This window comes from Podarcis bocagei (assembly GCF_964188305.1).
Source record: "Podarcis bocagei genome assembly, chromosome: 12".
In the NCBI taxonomy this organism is placed as follows: domain Eukaryota; kingdom Metazoa; phylum Chordata; class Lepidosauria; order Squamata; family Lacertidae; genus Podarcis; species Podarcis bocagei.
The window spans coordinates 3,773,018-3,797,278 of NC_138137.1; the positions used below are offsets into that span (position 1 = coordinate 3,773,018).

Genomic DNA, 24,261 nt, shown 5'->3' on the forward strand with positions numbered 1-24,261 from the left:
GTTAATTAGACTGATGTTTAAGGAATGGATGGCAAGTGGACATTTCACTGTCATTCATCTACTTCCATTAGTAGCACTTTTCAATTGTGTTATTCCTTGCATCATGAGCTGATTAAGCCCAATGGTCATAGAATAATTTCTAGCTACAAAGAGAAGTCAGTGCTAGTGTAGAGCAAATAAACTGATTCAGCTGTTGAATATTCAATATGCTAACAGAATTTAAAATAACATGCTGAAGTCAGGGAAACAAGTTGAATTCTAGACAGTTCAAGGAAAGAAATGCAGCTTTTATCTGAATTCCTACTGGTGTGTTGACAGAAGAAAAGCAATTACGACAAAGTAACCCTCTTCTGATATAGCACCACACTAAATGAAAACATGTGGCAGCAGTTGCAAACCTCAACCTGTTTCACAGTTGTTCTGGACTACTCTCAGACTTCAACTGAACTTTATGGAAAATAAAGGGATGTCTCCTACCTGCACAGTGTAACATTTGCTTTTTAGTAGACACTGGACACTGCTGAAACAAATGCTCCAGTCAGCTATCAGAAGGTGGCAATGGTTTTCGAAAGGCAAAGAACAGGCAATGAAGCCATTAATGCTCCAGCTACAATACTTGATGGCAAAGCTTTGGGGTTCCAGCTACTTCGCTTTAGCACTTATGAGGAACAGAAAACCACTTGAATTAAGGGCTCCCTAAGACTTGTGGAGTTTATTGCATTTTTTTTAATGTAATGTTACAGTAAGTAAGTGCTAAAAAACATAATCAAAGAACAGGAAAAACCAGTTTATTACATTAAAGCAAATGGTTTCACATTTGCCAACCGATCTTGTGTGTTTAAAGGCACACAGTAAGCATACATCTGCCAGGAGTTTTCAGAAATATTTAAAGGCACAGCACTTCTTTACATTACTATAACTTAAATTGGTCTGACTAATTTTGCTTTGGATCTCATTTCATCTTTCCCTTAGATAACTATAGAGTACTTAGAAGGAGTTGATCATAATCTAATTTAACTCTGCCATCCCAGGTATCTGATACCTAGAGGTGGTAATTTGCAATTGATCCAGCTAAACCCATGTGCTGCTTCTCAGAAACTCAGTAGTTCCTGTAAGAAAAGCACCATAGCTTATGAGAAAGGACAACTCATTTCAGAACATTATGAACTGCAGCTACAGGAACCAGAGCCCAGAATCCCTTTTTCTACATTTGGAGAATTTCCCCTTCCTACTTTATACAGGCACTTATTTACATTTTCCGTGAGGTTAATTTTTGTACTGTAGCATTTCAGATTGACAGTATTACGCTTGTGGAATTAATTGGCATCCCTACGTATTAGCTACTTTTTCCAATACAGAGTTACTTAAATTTTGCTTATAACTTACATTAGACTTCCACATCATTATACAAACTTGCAACAATTTGTGAACTGCACAAAGCCAACCTTAAGGCACAGCAAGTTAATATAACAGAGTACAGCAAAGTCTCCAAGCAGCCAACCAAGATCAAGCTGGCCTTGTTAGAAGTACATTTAAAAACTCAAATATTTTACCAAGTTTAGTACTGTACAATGCAAACTGAAAGGTAATGGGACAGACACACACAGCACATGAAAATTTGCCTTTTTAATTTGTGCTGGAAACAATGATAAAAGTTTATGCTCTGCGATAGAAGACTTAAACCAGCATAAAGAAAAGAAACCAGTTTATGGAGCAATCCTAACTCTCAGCCAGGAGGAGCAGGCTAAGTGGAATAGTGGGGCTACCACCGCATCCAAAGCTCTGCGGCTCATGCTGGCCAGGGGAGAAGTAATGGGAGGGGCAGATGTGCTTATTTTCACCAGCTCCACTCCCTCCCTACCCAAGAGCCAGCCCATTTTGGAGGTTCTACTACTGGCTACAGCCTGCAGTTGTACCACCCACCATTTCAGTAGGCCCAGCAAAGCCCAGCAGAGGGACGTCTGCCACATCCAAATCCTGCCCAGCACAGTGGTTCAGGACTTTGGATTAGTCTATAGCTACGTCTAATAGCAACTTAGAATTTGGGCGTAACTATATTTTGGTACTTTGCTGCACTTGGTGAAAATCAATGTTTATCAGCTTGTCCAAACAAGTGGGATACTTATCAATGGTCACTTGCACTGGGACAGCAACCCCAACCATGAATAGTTAAAACACAGGATATAGTACAAAAGCTTTACACATACCAACAGGAGAAGAAAAAAGAACTACTGCTTTCTGCTTTTTTCTGTAAGGGCTTTTAACTTGCATGGCACAGGCACCCCTCCCCGCACACCCATCACCCGAATAAACAGGACAACATTGCTTAGGGTAAAATTGGGCCACAACCTTACTGGTTACAGATGTAAGGGGTATAGCATATGCATGGGGTATAACCACTGAACTACCAGCACGCCTGCTGGGGTATACCTGTTAGGGGTCAACCCTAGGCAAAGAGGTCCTATGACACACATCAAGTAGGAATCCCCTGCAGGGCTGCCGCCTTGAGGATGCTATGGCCCTAGCCCCAGCCTGGGCTTCTGGAGAGATGTGACTCCTACCAGATCCCTTTAAGGGGCCACCCCTGAATACTGGAGGAGCAGGCAGAGGGTACACCCCCCTCTCCACCAAAGACAAAGGCTTACCCAATGCCTAAACCACCACTCAAGCCAAACTTGGCTGGTTGCAAAACCCCCTACATCTGCAACCAGGACCTAAGGCCCTCAATGATATTTTGAGAGCATTTGAGACATCATTACCCATGCCTGACAGGTGCACACCATCATGCCTGAAAAGCACATCTTTGTCAAAAGTGATGTCTGGGTGCCAAATCACCCTTCTGCCAGTTGCCTCAATTCTGTGCACCACTGCACAGTTTACCACCTTCCTTGCCTTGGTAATCTTAGCGAGTTTCAGAATATGCCACCACTGATGTGCCTCTAGCAACTCAGACCAGCATATGGCCATTTTAGGGTATAGTTCATTTAGAGCCTTGAGGTTATCCACGATGGCCAAAATCAGGTCTATGCGCCTTTCCATGGGTCCAGGTCATTTTTGCCCAGCTGGATGACTAACAGATCTAGACAACAGGCTTTCATTCTAGAGGACAGGAAAGGCATAAGTTGTTCCCAACACATACTCCTGTGGCCCAGCCACGTAATCTGGACACTGGATGTTAAGCCAAGTCGGCAGCCCAGGAAGATGAAAAAGCAAGCACACATGCCCAACTCTGTGGCTGCATGTCCAAATTCTTTTTGGTGCCATACCAAGGAGGTGGAAAACTGGCCCAAGTGAAGTACCCCAGAGGTGGACCAGCCAGCCAAGCAGCCTGCCATGACTGGCCAATTTTGGGAAGGCTGCGATCCGCTTCCCCCGCCAGTGCAACGACTCAATTTTCATCGTGCCAGTTGGAGAAAACCCCTCGAGACACAGTCCGCTGCCAGATCGTGGTGGGTGTCATCCTGCAATGCTGCCTGACCAATTAAGGTAAGCATACACATACCACTTCCACAAAAATTAAGATGTTTGGCACAGTTTTCTCATTGACTTTTGAATCCTACTTTATCAAGAAATGTATTTGCATATAAACGTACATTTGGCAATACATAAATTGGTCTCCCAAGTTAATGTTTCAAGATCTCAAAAGAGCAGAAACAAGTTGCAATTCAGTAAATAAATTCTCCAGGTATTTCTTGCAGCAATGGTTCTTCAAATTTAAAGCGCTTGGAAATGGTCTTCTGTTCAACAATTTTATCTTTTTCCGATTGCCTACATTGGCCCAGTGTATATGAAGCTACTACAATCAGCTCTTCTGACACTAATGACTCTTCTGTTTTTTCTCCATCTGTAGAATTTTCAGAAGTAAAAGCTTCTTCATTTACAATAACAGTGTTTGCTTCCTCTGTGTTCTTTATCCAGTATATAGTATCAGGAACATCCATTTGTGCTAGCCAAGAATGTACCAAACATTCATCTGCTGTTGCCCGTTCCCTAGAGAGAAAAGAGGGAACACTTGCTCAAAAAGACTGGCCAAAAGGATGAAATGCTAAAAATCCAGTTCAGAACACATTATCCATTATGTCAACAGTTTCCTCCCACTAGAGATTCATCATTAAACTGATCTGTGCTTAACATGCATTCAGATGCAAATTTGGCAGTTCCATCTTGTCAAAGCCACATTTAACCTTTTTCATAATAGTCCCCATGCAGTGAAAAAGATGTTGCATTAATTACTTGCTTATAGTATGTTTTGTACAGAGGGCAGGCTCAGGTCTACCTCATACATTTTAAAAGGCGGGAAAACTTCTTTAATTCAAAGACATTGATTACTTTAATGTTTAAAATTCATAGAATACCTCTATAAATTTATGGAAGCATACTTTTATGAAGAACTCAGACCTTATAGTACATAAAAAAGTGAGAAATTGTCAAATGATAGAGATCTGTCCTGTATCAGGAACAATGTGGCCCATGCTACTGTGGGTAATCTGCAAAAAAATTAATCAACGTCAATGGCCTGGTTTGAATGTTAATGCTGCCACCTTCATAGATCATGGTTTATTAATATTAGGATCCTGGTTTAATACCATAGTTAGCTGCCATTAAACCAGAGTTCCCCATCTTATGGGAGTAGCCCACGGGACTAATGCACACACCTGGCTTCCATAACCATGGTTTCATAAACCAGCAGTGTTTCAACTGAACTGAATTTTATTTGTGCCTTGTATGGTTTAAAGCAATGAAGCAAAAAACTTTTAAATATAACTTACTCAGGCTTTTTAACCAGAAGAGATTTGATGAAATCCACAGCAAATTCAGATATAAGGTCAAAATCCTCAGAGTAATTAACATTCATCTGAGATATATTTAAGAATGTTTCCTGTTTATCATTTCCCAAGAAAGGTGATACTCCTGTGAGCATAACATATGCTAGCACTCCAATGCTCCTAAAATAAAAAAATAATAACACACATAAGCTTCTTAAGAGGAAAACTTGCAGTTTACAAAACAACTATTCAATAAAGAGCTCTCCTTACCACATATCTGTTGCAGTGCTGATTGGATCATAACTCAGAATTTCTGGAGCTATTGTAGGGGGGAAAATAGAGCTGGTTACTATGCATTCTACTAAAAATGTGAACAATTTAAGATACAGATGCCAGTAGTATAGAATCACCAACCTACTTCTGTAGCTTTTACCAATGATGGTATCAGAAGCTTGAGAACTAATAAAGGTAGCTTGCACTAATTCTGTATATGTTTCTTAAAGTGTGTTCTTGGATATTCTGAATCACTGCCACAACTTAATTACCAGGTCTTTGAAGAGAACATGCATTTTTGAAACTATGACTGATACTTTAATCCAAATATTTGGATTACCCCATTACTGCTTGCCCATTATCACATTAGTGACCTGCTAAGAACTTACCCACATACTCAGGTGTTCCCATAATTTCTCTTAGTTCTTCACTATTCTTCATTACTCTGGAGAGGCCAAAGTCAACTATTCTAACATCTCCCAGTGGTGATTCACTGGTTAGCAGAATATTCTGGGGCTGAAAATAAATGAATAAAGGTGGTATTAGCAGAATCTATTAAGAAATCCACAGCAGTCCTAATGGCTTCAAATTTGCTACAGCACCAAGATAACAGGTAAGCCTGTGTCTGCTCTTTGAACTGCAGTAGGCGTTGCTGCTTGCTGCCTTTTAATTCTCTGCCCAAACTTAGATGGGAGCAGCTGACACGATGTAAACTGATAGCTGGGTGACCACCTCCCTGTCTTAAATGGTCCATAGGGTGGGGCAGGTTCTGGGAATGGTTCCCCACTCTGAACTACAAATTTGGTTCTTCATACTGCCTCCATACTTCTAAACCACATCTTACCTTCAAGTCAAGGTGAACTACATTATTTCGATGCAAAAATGAAACACCTTCTAAAATTTGCCTCATGAGACGCTTAACCTCTTTTTCCTTGAAGGCATCATCTCTTTCAGCTACACACTGGTCAAATATTTCTCCTCCAGCAGCACTGAGGAAAAACAGATATATTTAAACTTTTCTAGAGAAGAGAAATAATACCCAACAATTCACTCCAATAGCCTTATTGCTCACAGAGTATGCGAAATGTGTATGCTTGCCTCAAATAGGTCTAACTGGTAAATAAACAGCTTTTCAGTATTCTGGTAACCTACCTAGCCATTCAGTGACCTAGTCCAAATGAATTGCTAAGCAAAACCATGACTAAGCATGAAAGAGCAAGTGTACTGGTACTCAAGATGAAAAATAATGGATGCTTTGCTCCTTCCCTACTCTTTCTGCTGCTGCGCTACCCCAAGGTTAATCCATGGCTTGGCTCAGTTAGTGTTATGATTTTGAGAAAAGTCATCTGAATATAGACAGAATCAAAAAAATAATTCCACAGCATCAGGACTAGCTTCTCTTTTCCTGACCCAGTCCCAAAACTGTGAGCGCCAAAAGAAAATGTCTAGGCACTATTATTATTTTTTGCTGCCCGCTACCAGACCTGCTGGACCATCAAGAAGGCTGATCGCCGAAGAATGGATGCTTTTGAATTATGGTGTTGGAGGAGACTCTTGAGAGTCCCATGGACTGCAAGAAGATCCAACCTCTCCATTCTGAAGGAAATCAGGCCTGAGTGCTCACTGGAAGGACAGATCCTGAAGCTGAGGCTCCAAGACTTTGGCCACCTCATGAGAAGAGAAGACTCCCTGGAAAAGACCCTGATGCTGGGAAAGATGGAGGGCACAAGGAGAAGGGGACGACAGAGGACGAGATGGTTGGACAGTGTTCTCAAAGCAACTAACATGAGTCTGACCAAACTGCGGGAGGCAGTGAAAGACAGGAGTGCCTGGCGTGCTCTGGTCCAGGGGGTCACGAAGAGGCAGATACGACTAAACACCACCACCAGACCAAGCAGCCCTGCAGGAAAACACCCCACATATTTTGCTACTGTGCTACCCTGCCAAATACCCGATTCACCCAACAGCACAGCACACAGCTAATTTTGAACGTTGGTTGATATATCACAATGTCGAAAACCAGGTATTGCTCAGCCCTAGTTGGGGTGTGCAAATACTGCAGCCAGTCATTTATTTATCCAGCAATTACGATTACTAAAAATAAATGATTAAAAAGAAATTGGATGTTTTTATTCATGTGTAACTGTCTTATTGTGCATTCTGCTATGTATTTTACTGCTGTTAACATTCTTGAGCACCATTTCATAGACAGGCAGGATGTAATTAAAGAACAAACAAAACAATGCAGAGCACTGTGATATTAGTCTCCAAATTCTCAGGGACTTACGGTTACTGTACTAAAAAACTGCACCAAACAGAGACAAGCATTGCTTTCCTAGTTCAGTCATATATCTAAGCATGAAAATAGGAACTTTCTACAATTCATAGTAGTTATGCTTCAGTGAGTCAATATGTTCCAGGAACATTAGGAATCTGCTGGTTGGTGACGAATCTTTTTGAAGCCTATAATTATTCTCTTAGAATAAAACACCCTTAAAGACATATTTGATAATAGTACTGTAATAGTACTGTAAACCTCATACCTCTAGAACCCCAAGGACACTTTACTTGGTGAGTTATCTTCAAACACTAGTTACACTAACTTCTCCTTTCAACTTCCTTCAAGGTTTCAGCTCTGAGGTTGCAGTCCTACAGAGAGTAAACTCCCACTGAAGTCAACGGGCTGTCAACCTGTATCAACCAATCCTTTCCATGCCATGGACTGGTTTCCAGTGTTTAGAACCTTAAAGCTATACACTCCATTTTGCTGAAATCCTGGCAAAGTCAGTGTCATTGGTAGCATTAAGTTGCTATGGATGAAATGTTAAGACAACACACACACACACACACACACACACACACACACCTGGTTATGCACCGTTTTGAAAAACTAACAAGAGCTCCAAAAATTTGGCATTGCTTTTGAATAAAATATGTTAATGATAAATCCTGTCATTTTATAAACCCACCACATGATTATAATGAAATTAATACTTACTATTCCAAAACCAAAATAATTTCTGTTGGTGTTTCATATACTTCATGCAAGTTAATAACCCAACGATTTCGTTGTGCCAGTTCCAGAACTGCAATCTCATGAATTATCTCCATCCGGCAATCTTGGCCCTTTCTTCTTTTCCTCATGAATTTTGCTGCAAATTCTTTTTCAGTTTCTTTCTTTACACACTTTTTTACTACTGCAAATTTCCCCCTAGAAGAAATAAAAGTTAAGTTGGATGCAAATTTCAATTACACACAGGCCCCACATTACACACACAATGTGTTCCCTGGAAATTGTTCATTAGGCAAGTGTTTGCATAATGAGTTGACGATTTCCATTACACCCTATAGTAATCAATAAATTGATTTGTTTAATCTTGCTCACAAAAATGGCTGTTGCTGATCAACAAAGCACACATAAAAAATAAGGAAGTCAGATTTTCAGATAAGTGAATCTGCAGAGTGTTAGAAACTCAGGCACCACATGAAGCCTGAAAACTAGGTTCTGGGTGCAATAACAGAATGTCTGGGAGCCCTCTTTTTTTTTTTTTTTTTGTATAACAAGATTACAAAGCAGAAAATGAATGAACTCCAGCTACAATCTTACATTCACTTTACATATAGTCCAGTCCTCACCTGAAGACTGAAAAAAATAAAGCTTCCCCTGCCTGCCCACTTAGTATTCATACAGTATGTGGGTCCCTTCTCCAGTCTTCAGAGAGTGGGTAGAAGTGGGGAGGTAGATAAAGGTCCTCCTTTCCTTCCACTCTGCAGACAAACTTCGGATTCTCCCTAACCCCCACCCCTTTCCTTCATATTACATGTATCTTTCTGGCACAACTAACACGTATTATAGGCCTACAGAACTGACAGCAGACACACACATCTTGAGCATCCAGTTTAGTTTGCACAAGACTTCAGTGTCCCTGAATGCCCCCACTCCAAAGTTCATTTAGAGTTTAAGCACCACTGTTGAGAGTCTGAGGTAGATAACACCTTAAAGTGCACTACTTAAAACTGTCGTAAACTAACCTGCTAGTTTATATGAAATTAAAAGCATATCATACATTAAAAGTACGTTAAACAAGGCAACGAAAACTTAACCAAAACATTGGGTTTTAAAAAAAGAAAAGCAGAGAGAGATGGGGAGAGAAAGGGGGAGCGAGTGATAGATGAGGGAGGGAGCCCAGCAGCAAAGCTGAATGGGGCACCCAAATCTCCCTCCATGAGGAAAAGAAAGGGGTGGGGGGGAATGCGTGCATTGCCACTGCCTGAGTCCAAACCAGAGGCACATTCCCGGTTAAAGGCAACATACACACAGCCAGGCCATCACATGGCCTCCCTGAGGTGGAGCCACGGTTGGGCTTAAGGGTTTGTTTCCTGGTGGCTGAGGCTTGCACTGACCTCTCCTCACCCTCAAACTCCCATCCCGTTCACTTCTCCTTTCCCACTCTGGCAACTGGCTAAAAGAGCAGGTCAGTGTCCGGAAGCCAACCTGCAGTGGCGCCGGGCACCTGTGAGGAACTGGAGTACAGCTCCAACTGAGAAAAAGCCTTGGATGTGGATATGGATACTATTAAGACTTCTCAGATTTATAGTCCACAAAAACTGAAAAAATGTCAACCTATTAACTCTCCATATCTGAAATACCAAATTTGTCCGCATGAGCTGATAAGCAGAATAAGTACTGATCCATTTAAATTTGTAACTTTCATTAAAAATCCTTATGCTTTTAATATGTATACTAAATTTAAGATTCATGTTTTATTAATTAGTCTTTAAAAGCATCATTCATCAAAACTGCTTGCTTTAAAAAAAATCCCCTGCACACACACAGACTTGGACATACAAGCTCCACTAAAATTAATGGTAATTAGTTTCAAGTACATGTGGCTAAGTGCAGGGCGTGAGAATTTACTTTAAGAGGCAAACTAAGGGGAACCAGGAAGTTGGAGCACTACAGGAATACAAATGTATTTCCCCCAGGAAAAGGAAGGTTTCTTGGTTGGGTATGGGCTATGAAACATGTACTTTAATTGGGAAAGAAAATTCTGGGTAAAGTTAAATGGTTTCATTAGCTAAATCTGATGTCTGCAGTATGGCATTGGCTAAAAATCTGAATGGTTTCACTGGAACTCAGAGTTGAATTAAAAAGAGCTCAATGTCATTTCTTGAGACTACCAACCTCAAAGGCATGGTTTAAGTTGGCATGCCTCCTGGCTTGAAGAAAAGAAACAAAGGCGCTACTGATCACAAGTCAAGCTCAATAAGCAAAATACTTTTACGTCATATGTTTACCCACTCTCTGGTTGTCATGGATCCACTAGTGAACATCTAAGAATGTGACATCAAATAATAGTTTCTTAAACTACAATATCATGTCACTATTGTGGGTGCTATACATATTAATAGTAACTTCAGGAAAGAAACTAATTGTTTTGAAAGTGAGAAAGAGGATTTGCAAGTAACGGAACTGCATTTGATTTACAGAATTCCACACTATTTATATAGGGATATTCACAGTCTTCCCATACATTCTGGATTTGGGGGGGGGGGCACAATGTAAAAGTCATACTCTACTGCCAGCAGTTCCTTTTTCAATGAAAGGTTTCATTACTTGTGTTGTTTTACTGGGCAATTCTAAGCATGTTTACTCAAAAGCAAGTCCTAAACAATTCAATGGAACATACTCCCTAGGAAGCAAGACTACAGATTTAAGAGGCTGCAATTATAAGATGAATGAGATGTAGGACAGAAGTGAATTCTCTAGTTAGGTTCAATATGCATAACAAAGAATACATTCCCTTAATTCTCTTTCCTATCTCAAACATTGTATTTATGAAACAAAATCCACATTTTTGCATTTTAATATGAAAATATAGAACGTATAGTCAATTAATAACATTTATTAAAGTTATCATACTGCATTGTATTTTAAATCTTACAGCTTTTTGATATTCTGTGAAGCTTATTGTAAGTTGCATGCAATTTAGCCATACAGTAAGCCCGCAACTTACGTGGGGGTTACGATCCAAGGATCACACCTAAAGCCAAAATAACATATAGCCAACGATGGGTGGAATTGCCAAAGTCATTTTACCTGGAACCCCATGCCCTTTCTGCCTGTTAAAAAAAGTTAGTGTTTTGCCAATTGCATGAAGCAATACACACAATTTAAATGTGTTTAAGTTTCAGGCTTAATGTAATTTGTAAATAATGAGCATATGAAGCTATCTTATACCAAGTCAGACTACCGACCCACCTAACTCAGTTCTGTCTACAGTGCAAAGCTGCAATGCTACTTTTAAAAAATCACCAAGTTCACCTTGCTCAATATTTAAGCATCATACTATTTGCATGTGTCATCTCTATTGCTCTAGCAACTAAACTACTGTTAATTTTATATTACATTGTAAATTAGGAAAAGATACTACATTAGTATCCCTAATGTAGATGCCAGCTACTACCAACATAATTTAAGCAGATGCAAATGGAATTTATGACAGATTTAGAAAACTAAAACAATTATCTTAACATCTGAAGGCAATGAGACTCCAAGTAATTGTATTTTGGGTTGAATTATAGGTTTATCTATTTGTGATCACTCTGGGAGAATCTACACATATGTCTGTACAGCACCTAAGACTGGCTTTTCTACTATTTCCCTTTTCCCTTGAATAAGTACAGGAATTTATACAAGGAAATAACATGGGTTGAGGGAAAAGCAGATTTTGGCAAGGTATGCAAACATGAAAATACACAATAACCCTCAATATTTCCCACTCTTTCCCTATAGTCAACCAATGCATTAAATGCTACCCAGAAAAAAAGTGATGAGAGCCATACATTGTCCATCTTCTAAGGAAGGAATGGGGAAGGGAAAGCTATGAGTATTAGAATGGGTCAGAAGGGTACCCAATCTAATACAAAGTACATTTTCAGTCACTTGCAGAAATGGTTGGAACACTATGGACAGTGGCATTTAGTTTTCTATATACTTTAAGAAATTAAAGCCATCCAGACCTAAGCCTGATGTTCTCTAGCAAATCCAGTTACTCTAGATCAGGTCTCCCCAGTTTGGTGCCCTCCAGATGTTTTGGGCTACTCCCACATCTGGAAGGTACCAGGTTAGGAACCTAGGAAGTGTCTTCTACAAGTCAGCCCAATTTAGCTCATAATCATGGGCATACCCAGGATTTCTTTTAGGGCAGGGCAGGCTTTATGTTGGGGGTGGAGACAGAACCGAGTTATCTGTAGCAGAATTGGTCAGTTAGTTAAGTATTTTAGTTTATTTACTTGATTTAAGGGGGGCAGCTGCCCCCCCCGGCTATGCCCAAGGCTCATATGTACGAGCATGCTACTCTCCGCCAAATGGCAAGGATGCAATCTTTTATGAACCTCAAGTGAGATTTCATTTATAAAAGGTGTTGTTATGCTTTACTGAACCTTCACAAACCAAAACACAAACACATCCTTATCTGTGGCAAAGTACACAGAACCTCTACTGAGTCAGACTGTTGGTTCCTATAGCTCGATACTGTTAACACAAACTGGCAGCAGCTATCCAGGTTGTTGACAAGGAGTCTTTTCCAGACCAATCAGGGACATGCCAGGGATTGAACCTAAGTCCTTTTGCATGCAAAGCAGATGGTCAACCACTGAGTTATGGCCCTTCCAGATTGTGGAAGGCTGCCCTTCATCATCCCTTCCCCATTATTGTTCCACACTCTGGAATTATATGAACTATGAAGAGGAGGTTATAAGTAATTTAAATAAAAACACAATCAAATATTTCACTATGCAGAGCACTGACTTTAATACGCAGATTCTTGCTGTAGTACACTTGTTAAGGACTATCGCTGCACTATGGATTAGGGAATAGCATCCCGCAGTAATTCAACAAAAATAATTTCCATGGATATTTTCATATATGAAATTAAAGAGATCCACATATGAATTCTGTTAACATGGGAGAAAACTCAGAACAGCAAACATACAGTCCCAGCCATATTATTATTATTATTACTATTATTAAGCCCAATTTAAGCCTTATGCAGATACACTTAATGCCCAAAGTTGTCTCTGATCTCCTGCCTAACATTTAGCCACAGTCTGCTATTTGTCAATGAAACACACAGAATTGAAACACACAGCCTGCACCTACTTTTCATTGACTGAACTTTTTTGTTTTGTATTTTGTTGCAACCTGAAGATTTTGGTAAGGACAGGACGTCTACACCCTTGATGATCATATTATGTTCCAATAAGATGCATAACTCATTTAGAGCCTCAGAGCAGATACTTATGTTACATTTTTATATATGCAGGCCCACACTTGTTTACAAAGATGTGCACTTGATTTGTAAATGAAAGAATGGCTGCATTTGATGTTTTGTTCTGTTTTTAATCTGTTGGGAGCCGCACAGAGTGGCTGGGGAAACCCAGCTAAATGGGTGGGGTATAATTAATTAATTTTTTTAAATTATTATTATTATTATTATTATTATTATTATTATTATTATTATTATATCAATCTAAGGATTTGTATTTTATTTTATTGCTTAACTTGGAAGGAAGTCAATGGAGTAGATGGCAGGATCAGCTAACCAAAAGATCTGGGATAGCTCAGTCAGTAGAGGATGAGATTCTTAATCTCAGATACAGTGTACTGTACCTTGGTTCTCAAACTTAATCCGTTTGACTCCCGAAACTGTTCGAAAACCAAGGCACAACTTCCAATTGGCTGCAGGAGCTTCCTGCACTCAAGCAGAAGGCGCGTCGGACGTTCGGCTCCCGAAAAACATTTGCAAACTTGAACACTTACTTTCAGGTTTGCGGCGTTCGGGAGCCGATTTGTTCGACAACTAAACCGTTCAAGAACCAAGGTACCATTGTATTCTGGGGCGGGGTGGGGGGTAGAGAGAACCACACAATTGGGACTGGAAGCTTTAACTCAGTAGGCCATTGTTACGATACAATCAAAGTTAAGCATTTTAGAAACATTTTAATAGAAGTTTAAACTTCACCTGGCTTGCACCTGACCATTTAAAATGGGCTATTACCAATAAATCAACTGCCCAGAAATCTGCAATACAAAATTGTATTGCAGCAAGGCACCAGAAAAAAGGAGATATAGTACTTTATTTTTTGACCAATACAGTCAAACCTCATCCCCCGAATGCCCCCATTTTGGAACGTTTTGTCTCCTGAACGTCGAAAACCCAGAAGTAAATGTTCCAGTTTTCAAATGTTTTTCAAAAGCCGAACGTCCAACTCTGCTTGCGTGCAGGAAGCTCTTACAACCAATTGGAAGCCGCACCACGGCTGTCAAACATTTTGGAAGCAGAACAGAGGTTTGACTGTATTATTGAATTTCCTTTATTGCTTTTGAAATATTTTCAGGTTTTGCTAAATTTATACGATATTCACTGTGAACAGGTTGAATAAATCTCTACTCAAACATGACAAGTATTTCTACAAGGAAACTGCATATACAACATACATGCATTTTTAGATTTAAAAAACACACACCAAAGACTACAAGATCGGTACTGTGCCTGTACTGTAGTATGAAAAATGTATACCTTCATACTGGATAGACTCACAATTCACGTACTTTAAACAAGGGTGAAGTATATAACCTTCACTCATCAGTTACCTTGAATTTTTCAAGGTTAAGTATACATCAACCAGTGGTGTATCCTTAAAGCAGGCATGTCCAAAGTCCATTTTGGGGGCCTAATCTTTGGTTGCAGGGGGCCTAAAGTTTGGTTGGCCCTTACGCATGTTATGTTCACTTCATCAAATCTGGCCCTCTTTGAAAAAAGTTTGGGCAAACTCACACCTCTGATCCCTACAAAATAAAGTACACTTCCAATAGTGCACAAAATACCCACTTTTGCTCATAGAAGTAGACTGCCAACAACTCCTATGTGCACCATTAAACCTGGAAACAACACTGCCCCAAAAGGGCGAAAACCTGCTTTTGTAGGGCAGAGGGGTGTGTATGGGGGAAGAGCGCAATGTCTCCGTGGGCATACAAAGCCAAGATACCTGATTCCACACATATAGGATCAAATATATTTTGCCAAGTCACAAATGGGGGGGGTGAGGCGAGGGAGAGACACAGGCCAAAGGGGAATTGGTGGGAACAGTTCTCTCCCACCATCCCCACAAACAACGAAAAACCAAGTCTTTCTTTTACACCTTGAAATCACTTAGGCAAGGATTAGGAGGAGAGTAGCAGGAGAGCCACCAGATCTTATTTGTTTATTGCATTTATACCCCACCTTTTTCTCCGAAGAGTTCAATGGGGAGCAGCATGGCTCTCAACTCCCACAACCCTGTGAGGCGGGTTAGGGCTGAGAGGCAGGGTCGCCCCCCGCCCCCCAGTCTCAGCTTTATGGCAAAGGGAAGGGGAATTGTTCATCTCATGAAACTTATACGCCGCTTGATTGCAAGAAGTCTCAAAACGTTTACAAAAAGGTAAAACGAGAAGTCGGGGACGGGGGACCAGATACGGATTTAAAAAACATGCGAAAGTTAAAATACTAATGCAGGTTAAAACTACCTCCGCTTCCTAGGCACCTGGGCAGGCAGGGGCGCTCTCAGCCCGCCGAAAGGAGCGCAGCCAGGGCGCCTGCTCGGTCTCCGCGGGCAGCGAGTTCCGACGTGCAGGCGCCGCCGCCGCACTCGGTCTTGCAAACGCGGAGTAAGAGGCCGTGCTACTTCCCTCCCCGGCCCGACTCCGGGCGCTCCCCACTGCCTCTCTCACAGCTGCCTCGGAAGGCAGTCTCCTCCGCCCTGCCGCCTCCCCGCTTCTCCCACCACGGGCTCCGAGATCCTTGGCTCGCAAGAAGCAGGGCGCCGTCCCCACGTGCGGCTCGGCGCTGCCGACGCGGGCTGGCAGCGGCTCCCCGCCCCCCCGCCGCTCACCTGCCGAGCTCGCGGCCGGGGCTGAGGCCGTATCGCTCCTGGAAGGGCTCGGTGAGGATGCGCGTCCGGATCTCCGTCAAGAGGCCCCCGCGCCGCGGCTGAGGGGGCGCCCGGCTGCCCCGGGAGCGGCGCGGCGGAGGCGCCTTCTCCTCGGGACTCATGGCGAGAGAGAGAGAGAGAAGTCCGAAGAGGGAAGAGGGCGGGCAGGCGGCGTCCTCCTCCTCAGCCCCTCGCCGCCCTCGGAGGGATGCGAAGGCAGGCGGCGCTGCCCGGCTTCTGCCGCTCGCTCTTGCCTGAGGTAGCTCGAAGCAGCGGCGAGGAGGCGGACTGCGCCTGCGCGGGGGAGGGACGGAGGGGAGGAGTCTCCACCCCGTCGCCAGCGCCCTTTGGGCCGACGGCTTAAGAGTGGCGGGAGCAAGCCACGCCCTCCACGCCCAACCCCGCCCCGCTGCGCCAGCCCAGCCAACCGCGCCTTATCGGAGGGTAAAGGTCGAAAGGCCCAGAGGCAAACGAGGAAGGGTTCCGGGCTGGGCGGTTGGGCAGCGCCACCTGCAGGCTTGGCTTGGCGCTGCGCGAGCCTCAAGGGACACGCGGGGGAGGAGAGAGCCGCCTTATTCCAGGAATCTCTTTATTTCCCGCCTTGTCCCCTGACAGGGTCTCAAGGCGGCTTACAGGAAAAAATATAAACATAGGAAAAGACAATTGAACATTAATACGTAGAACTAAAACACACATACACACACACTATATATATATATATATATATATATATATATATATATATATATATATATATATATATATATATATATATATATATATAGATAAATAGATCAATTAAAAACACAGATAATTACAGTATCACAAAAGCAGAATGTCACCAGCCCCCTCATTAAAAGCAGTCAGTTCCCAAGGGGCTGTTGGAACAAGGAGGAAGTCTTTACCTGCCAGAGGAATGAAAGCAAGGAGGGAGCCAGCCTGGCTTCTCAAGGCAGGGAGTTCCAAAGCTGCCTGGGAGCAGCCACCACCAAGAAGGCCCTCTTGACCTGTGAGGGTGACACTACATCAACATCTTGGCTCTGCAGCCAGGCATGCAGAAAGAAAAGGCATCATTAGGCTTGTGCAACACCAACACCACACCACACGCTCCGAAATTTGGAGAGGTATTAACAGCCAAGAACTTAAAACATGGGAAGGGGGGAAAGCAACAACCCTAAAACAGGAGAGAAAATTTAATAAAGGTGTGCAGAGCATGATAGGCATTTGACGGAACCCTGGCTGGAACCCAGAAGAGGAGCTCACTCCACTGACTTGACAAAAATTTCTTTTTTGGTATGTCTGTATGATCTTGTCTGCAACTGCAAATAACTGCAACCTGAAAGACAAAAGAGAAAAGCAGCCCTCACAAGACCTCTATTCATGAAGAACTGGTGTTAGTGCTATTTTCAATTAGGGCCAGAAAAACCTGTAGCCAAGTCCCCAACCAACAATGCTGCTGTATTTACTGAGCTGAGCTCCTTGGACTCCTGGATGGCTAATCTGTGTCCTGGGTGCTGCATGTGTTGGTGGCCTGTGTGGACAGTCTTGAGGTCAGGCTTGGCTGTGGCAAGGCTTGAGAATCAGCTCCTTTGCTTTGGAGGACCTGGGTGGGAACTCCTGCCTGAGGTTGATGGAAGTCAATAATACAGTAAGCCCACGATTTACGCAGGGGTTATGTTCTGTGGATCACACCAAAGCCAAAATTGTGTCTAGTCAAAACCCATTGGGCTCAATGGTAAGTGGGGTTGCCAAAGTCATTTTTCCTGGATCCCCACCCCTTTAAATGTTAGTTTTATTTTTGGTCAATCACATAAAGCCGAATGCACATAAGTCAAATGTGTGCAAGTTGTGTGCTTACTTACTGTATGTAAACGTGAATAGCATGGCAACTACCCAACCTCAACATACATACCCATGTCTACTGAGAGCAAAGTGTCAGTGGTGCACAAGGTTGTAGCCGTAATGTGTTTAGTTTAGTGGGGACAGGTATGAAATTCTAAGCAGCCAATACTGGTTAGAGTGCAGCAACAGGACCCAACAGTAAGGTTACCAGACTTTTTTCAAAGAATCCGGGGACACTTTTTTTTTGAGAAGAGAAAAAAAATATTAAAAAATATTTATTTATTTTAAAAAAGAAGTAATGTCTTCTCTTCTGTGGTCTCCTCTGTCGCGTGGCCTGCTCTGTTGGAGCGTTAGCCACCATAGAGTAGGCTTGGGTCGGGCCTGGGCTTGGCCACGTGTCCTTGCCCTCCTGGTGCTCTCCTACCTCTCCTGCTCAGCGGCGGCAGCGGTACTGTGGCATCTGAATATAGACTGCATTTTTTAATTAAGGCATATATTGGCTTATATCTTGATCAGGTTCCTAAATTAAATGGGCTTAGATTTTCAAATGTTATGCCAGGCAGAAGACCAACTGCCTAAGTACTTTGGCAAGATGTTTATCCTCCTGGACAAGGGGGCCCCCTTTGATTTATAGCAGAAAACAATTCTCAAAGTCATAAAAAGGCTGAGAAGCAGGTCACTGACCTTGCATGCTGTAGAGTACAACTAAGTTGTAAAAGTGGTAGGTAAACAGTAAAATAAAACCATGTGCCTTAAACTTGAGTCACAGGACAAAAGGCCAAGGGCACATGGAAAACAAAGGCAACTGGCTTGGCTGGGGAAAAAGAAGCTTCTTCCTATTTTATTTTGAGGCTGTAAACTGGTCCATCCTTTCCTTTGAGAAGGCTTATCCTTCTTAAAAGGCTACCTATGTTATGTACTAAATATTTGCTTAAATGTAATTATACAAAGGATCTAGAAAGAAAGAAATGTTAAATTCTTATTTCATAGAGTCATATTGCTGTAGGAGACCAGGGGGGCAGATGAGCCTAGCCCCCCCTGCCAGAAATGAGACGCCATCCAGATATATTAGTTGTCAGACATTTGTTTAGAAACCTTCAAATGAAGGAGATCTTTCAATGTTGATGTGAACCCAAGGTCTCTGACATATGTTTAAGATAAAAATTATTAACCATCTGTTTTGGAGGGCAAGGAGGGCAAGAGGTGAGCTGGTAATTAAGATTCTTTGTTGAGACACATGTAAGATATATTACTACTTATTTGTCATTTATAGATGTAACAATATATAGCTCTTTGTCTGCCATATAAGGACAGAAGGATATGGGTGTATCTTAAAAATTGGTTATAGCAATCAGCCAATAGGAAATTCAAGCAGGCTGATTGAACAGAGGCAGCCACAGGAGGAGCAAAGGGGGGTGGATTAAGGAAATATAAGGGCTGGCCATAATGGCAGGAGGCAGGCCAGAGCTTGGTAACCATATACCACTGTGCCTCTCATTTATTTGTCTGACAAATAAATTATTATTTTAATTTCTCTGTTGCTGCGTTGAATATTTCATTCCAGCTAAGCGTTAACCACAAGCAGGGTGCTACAGTACAGCAAGCTCGGGGCTCCCCTCTTTTTTCTCCTTCCTCTTCCTCTCTCTTCCTTCTCCTCCTCTCCTCCTTCTCCCTGCGTCAGCTCCAGGGTTTTTCCTGGCCCCAGAGCGGAGCTGGGCAGTCGGCCAGGCACTCTTGCTCCCGGCTCAATTTGGGTCGCAGGGGTGTGTGTGTCTGAGGTTCCCCCTGTTGACGCGCCGAGCATCCCTGGTTCCCCTGCGGCAGCGGCAGTCTCAGCAGCCCGGAGCCAGCCTGGTAGTGCAGTTAACTCTGCCTAGAAAAAAGTAAGTCCCATTTAGTACAACACTAATGGGTACTCACCATAATGGTGATTATTGAGTTGCTTAAGAAGCTGCCCACTCCTGTTGTGCTCGCCATTTTACCTCACTGGAAGTCCCCACATGATGTGTCTTTTGCCGTTGAACCAATCACACAACATTCATTCCCTACTAATAGATCTGCAACACTTAAAATCCAGGGACATTAAATGAAATCCGGGGACATTCTGGGGATGGATTTTGTCCGGGGACAGATTTGTAAATCCAGGGACTGTCCCCGGGAAACGGGGACATCTGGTAACCATACCCAACAGGCCAGCGTTCAAATCCCCACTCAGCCACAAAGCTCACTTAATGACCTTGGGCTGCTCATTGTCTCACAGACCACCTCAGCAGGATGGAATGGGGTGGGAAGAGAAGCCATGGGTGTCACCGTGAGCTCCTTGAAGGAAAAAATGGGATATACATTTAATAATAATAAAAATAAACTGTCACTGTTGCATAAGCCAATGCAAATCCTGGGAACTGTAGCTTATTAGGTTTTGAGATTTTGGTGCAGTTTAAAGATGCCTGTACAGTCAGTTTTGGGTTTGGGAAACCCATTCCTTCAGTTAGAAGAGCCTTATTCCCCTCACAGAGATACATTCCCCAGAGTTCTATAGGAAGAGGGATTGCCTGTTAAACCACTGGAGCTCCGCGAGGATAAAAGTCTTCTAACAACTCTTATCATCCTCAACAAACTACAGTTTCCAGAACTTTTTGAGGGGAAGCTATGATTCCTTAAAGTGATATTACACTGCTTTAAATGTAGGGTGCAGATAGAGCCTCCAGTTGTCTGAACTGCCCCAGCAGTGGAGGAATGGTCAGGAAGCAGACTTTTTGCCAGGACTGAGAAATGGGTGGAAAGGTGTGTTTACGAAAGGTGACTGTGCACATACTTGTAGGGTGAATAATTCCCAAAGAATAAAGAGCTCCTGTACCTTTCAGTGTTGTGCAGGAGAGAACATTTCAGCAGGTCCACTTTTTCTCACCACCTGCCAAAATTCTCTTTCATGATTCATTAAAAGTAAGTTAGACACTTTGATTTCTTCTGTGCCTTGTCGCTTTACATGCTGGTGAGAAACGTAGGCGATTGGGCAGAATAAAGTATGAGACTACAAAAAAACAGAAAGAATTTGTGCATGTGCTGGTGAAACAAACAAACCTGAAGGCATTGGCCAGCAGCCGCTGTGCCTATGGACTGCTCTCTTCTGTGCTGAGGCAGCTTTAGTGGAGATGGTTTCTTAGCAGTGGCAGCGACAGGAAAAAGCATTGACACCTTCTTCTTAATGTTAAATGGTACAGGTGCTCTTGGGAAGTTCAGATGTTGGAAAACCATACTATGTAGATATTTTCCCATGTACTGTGAGTTTAATAATAATAATAATAATAATAATAATAATAATAATAATAATAATAATAATAATAATAATTTATTTATACCCCGCCCTCCCCAGCCAAGGCCGGGCTCAGAGCGGCTTACAAGCAATAATAAAAACAAGATGAGTGATTACAACTTAAAAACAAAAATAAAATACAACATTAAAATAATGGAACATTAAAATATTAAAATGAAGCCTCATTGCAGGAGAAGGAAAAGAAAAAAGAAAAAAGGGGGGGGGGAGGGAATCAAATTGGCTCCAATCCAAAGGCCAGGCGGAACAACTCTGTCTTACAGGCCCTGCGGAAAGAAATCAGATCCTGCAGGGCCCTGGTCTCATGAGACAGAGCGTTCCACCAAGTTGGGGCCAGTGCTGAAAAGGCCCTGGGCTCTGGTTGAAGCCAATCTAACTTCCTTAGGGCCTGGGACCACTAGGGTGTTGTTATTTATGGACCTTGAGGCTCTCCGTGGGACATACCAGGCGAGGCGGTCCCGTAAGTACGAGGGTCCTAGGCCGTGAAGGGCTTTAAAGGTCAAAAGCAGCACCTTAAATCTGACCCTGTACTCCACCGGGAGCCAGTGCAGCTTGAAAAGCACTGGATGAATATGCTCCCATGGCAGAGACCCCGTGAGGAGCCTCGCTGCAGCATTCTGTACCCGCTGGAGTTTCTGGGACAGCTTCAAGGGCAGCCCCGCGTAGAGCGAATTACAGTAGTCAAGCCTGGAGATGACCGCCGCATGGATCACTGTGGCCAGGTTGGGGCAGGAAAGGCAAGGGATCAACTGCTTGATGCGGCGAAGGTGGAAAAATGTCGCCTTGGCTGTTGCTGTAACCTGCGCCTCCATGGAAAGGGAGGCGTCAAGGATTACACCCAAACTCTTAACGGAAGGCAATGGCACTAATTGGGCCCCCGCAAGAGAAGGGAGTTGGTCCCTCATCCCCATGCTATCCCGACCTAGCCATAGGACCTCTGTCTTCGAAGGATTTAGTTTCAATCGGCTCCCACGAAACCATCCAACCACAGCTTCCAAGCATCTGGTCAGTGTGTAAGGGGCCGAGTTGGTGTGGCCATCCATCAGCAGATAGAGCTGAGTGTCATCAGCATATTGATGACAGCCCAGCCCAAAGCTCCGGATAATCTGGGCAAGGGAGCGCATAAAGATGTTAAAAAGCATCGGGGAGAGAATTGCGCCCTGCGGCACTCCACACACCAAGGAGTGGCGTGACGACATTTCCCTCCCTAGTGCCACCCTCTGTCCCCGACCAGAGATAAAAGAGCACAACCAGTTACGGGCTATGCCCTGTATTCCCACGTCTGCAAGGCGATGGTCCAGAAGATCATGATTGACCATGTCAAAGGCTGCTGACAAATCTAAAAGGATCAGCAGTCCTGACCCGCCTCGATCCAGTTGTCTACGGATATCATCTGTTAGGGCAACCAGAGCCGTCTCCGTCCCAAAACCAGGACGGAAACCGGATTGAAATGGATCTAATGCCGATGTTTCCTCCAGAAACCTACCAAGCTGTTCAGCAACCGCTCTCTCAATTACCTTACCCATGTATGGAAGATTTGAAACTGGGCGGTAATTGGATAGGTCTAAGGGATCTAATGAAGTTTTCTTTAAGAGTGGACGCACCACTGCTTCCTTCAGTTCCCCTGGGAATGTCCCCGTGTCAAGGGACAAATTGATAATTTCAACCAGGGGGGTCCGCGCAACATCTGGACACTCCCTAATCAGCCAAGACGGGCACGGATCAAGGAGGCAGGTGGTGGGCCTACCAACTTGGAGGAATCTATCCACATCAGTAGGTAGTATCCGATCGAAATGGTCCAACACTGGACCTGAAGTCAGTCAAGGGGCCTCCAGTTCAGTCACTGTATCTAAATTGGCAGGGAGGTCACGGCGGAGCAACAGGACTTTCTCTGCAAAAAAGCTCGCGAATGCCTCACAGCTGTGGGTCGAATTTGTGCTTAAATTTGGTTGACCTCCTAAGGACGTTATTGACCTAATTATTAATTTAATTTAATTTAATTTAATTTAATTTAATTTAATTTACTAATTAATTTAATTTACTAATTAAAAAGAGTTTAGCTCCTCTTTGCAAGCAGAATTTTACCTGCTTGGAAGCCAGTCAGTAGAGGATTCCTGTGATGCAGTGAGGGGCGCTAATCTTCCTTCTTGCATCTGTGGTTTGCTTATAATTTAGAGGAATACTGAATTGTTCATATTCAAATAGTGTTGGCAGATATGTGGACTAACTGTATTCGCCTCCTGCAGTTGTAGACTGATGTTTTTGAATGCATTATCCTCAGTGATACATACTTGGCTTTCAAGCAGTACAGAAAGCTGTGGAGTGGCGGACAATGGCCTCTAGTGTTTTGCTGTGGAGAATGTCCTTTCTGATTTACGTTCTGTATGCACTGAAATGACAGCCTGGTTTTGTGTCGGCTTTGAGAGACTGTGCAGTTTGCAAAGTATAAAGCTCTGTCTCTTTAAGGTACAAAGCATAGGTAGTACCTGGTGTTTCAGGGACAAATTAACCCAGGGGTGGGCAACCGAAAGCCCAGGAGCCGGATGCGGCCCAATCCCCTTCTCAATCTGGCCCACAGACGGTCCGGGAATCAGCGTGTTTTCACATGAGTAGAATGTGCCCTTTTATTTAAAATGCATTTCTGGGTTATTTGTGGGGCATAGGAATTCGTTCATCCCCCCCCCCCAATATAGTCCAGCCCACCACATGGTCTGAGGGAGGTGGACCGGCCCACGGCTGAAAAAGGTTGCTGACCCCTGAATTAACCTCTGTTGAACCTCTAGTATTGCAGATTGGGGTGATTTACATAATTTGTCACAGAGGAGGAAATCCCCTTCCTGCCTCAAATTGCAACAAACCATATTACATCTGAAGTGCAACACTGATTTCATCTACAGTCTTTTCTCAAAGCACAGATCTAATTCCTATTTAAATCAATAGATTTCTGCTGGTGGTTTGGTTTGATTACTGATGCCCCACAATGGAAAATACAACATTCAATTCTAAAATATCATCATCATCATCATCAATAAGTCATTTACTGAAAGCATCTAGCAGACTAACCTCACCAGGCTC

At 43.0% G+C, this 24,261-nt stretch overlaps 1 protein-coding gene across 1 annotated transcript; it reads right to left on the bottom strand.

Annotated features, from left to right (window-relative positions):
* Positions 1-772: 772 nt before the first annotated feature.
* STK17A (serine/threonine kinase 17a) lies at positions 773-16,294 on the bottom strand. Its single transcript, XM_081165201.1, has 7 exons — positions 15,975-16,294; positions 8,038-8,250; positions 5,884-6,028; positions 5,429-5,555; positions 5,037-5,085; positions 4,770-4,946; positions 773-3,990 (listed from the first exon to the last, which is right to left on the bottom strand). The coding sequence occupies exons 1-7, from the start codon at positions 16,133-16,135 to the stop codon at positions 3,666-3,668; spliced, it is 1,197 nt and encodes a 398-aa protein (XP_081021327.1). The 5' UTR covers positions 16,136-16,294; the 3' UTR covers positions 773-3,665.
* Between the last annotated feature and the right edge of the window lie 7,967 nt (positions 16,295-24,261).

Excerpts from the sequence above, each read along its gene's own strand:
- STK17A (XM_081165201.1), bottom strand. The coding sequence starts at position 16,135 with ATGAGTCCCGAGGAGAAGGCGCCTCCGCCGCGCCGCTCCCGGGGCAGC. Across the intron at positions 6,029-8,037 it reads ATTATTTTGGTTTTGGAATA|TGCTGCTGGAGGAGAAATAT; the intron begins GTAAGTATTAAT and ends GTTTTTCCTCAG. Across the intron at positions 3,991-4,769 it reads CTTCTGGTTAAAAAGCCTGA|GGAACGGGCAACAGCAGATG; the intron begins GTAAGTTATATT and ends TTTTCTCTCTAG.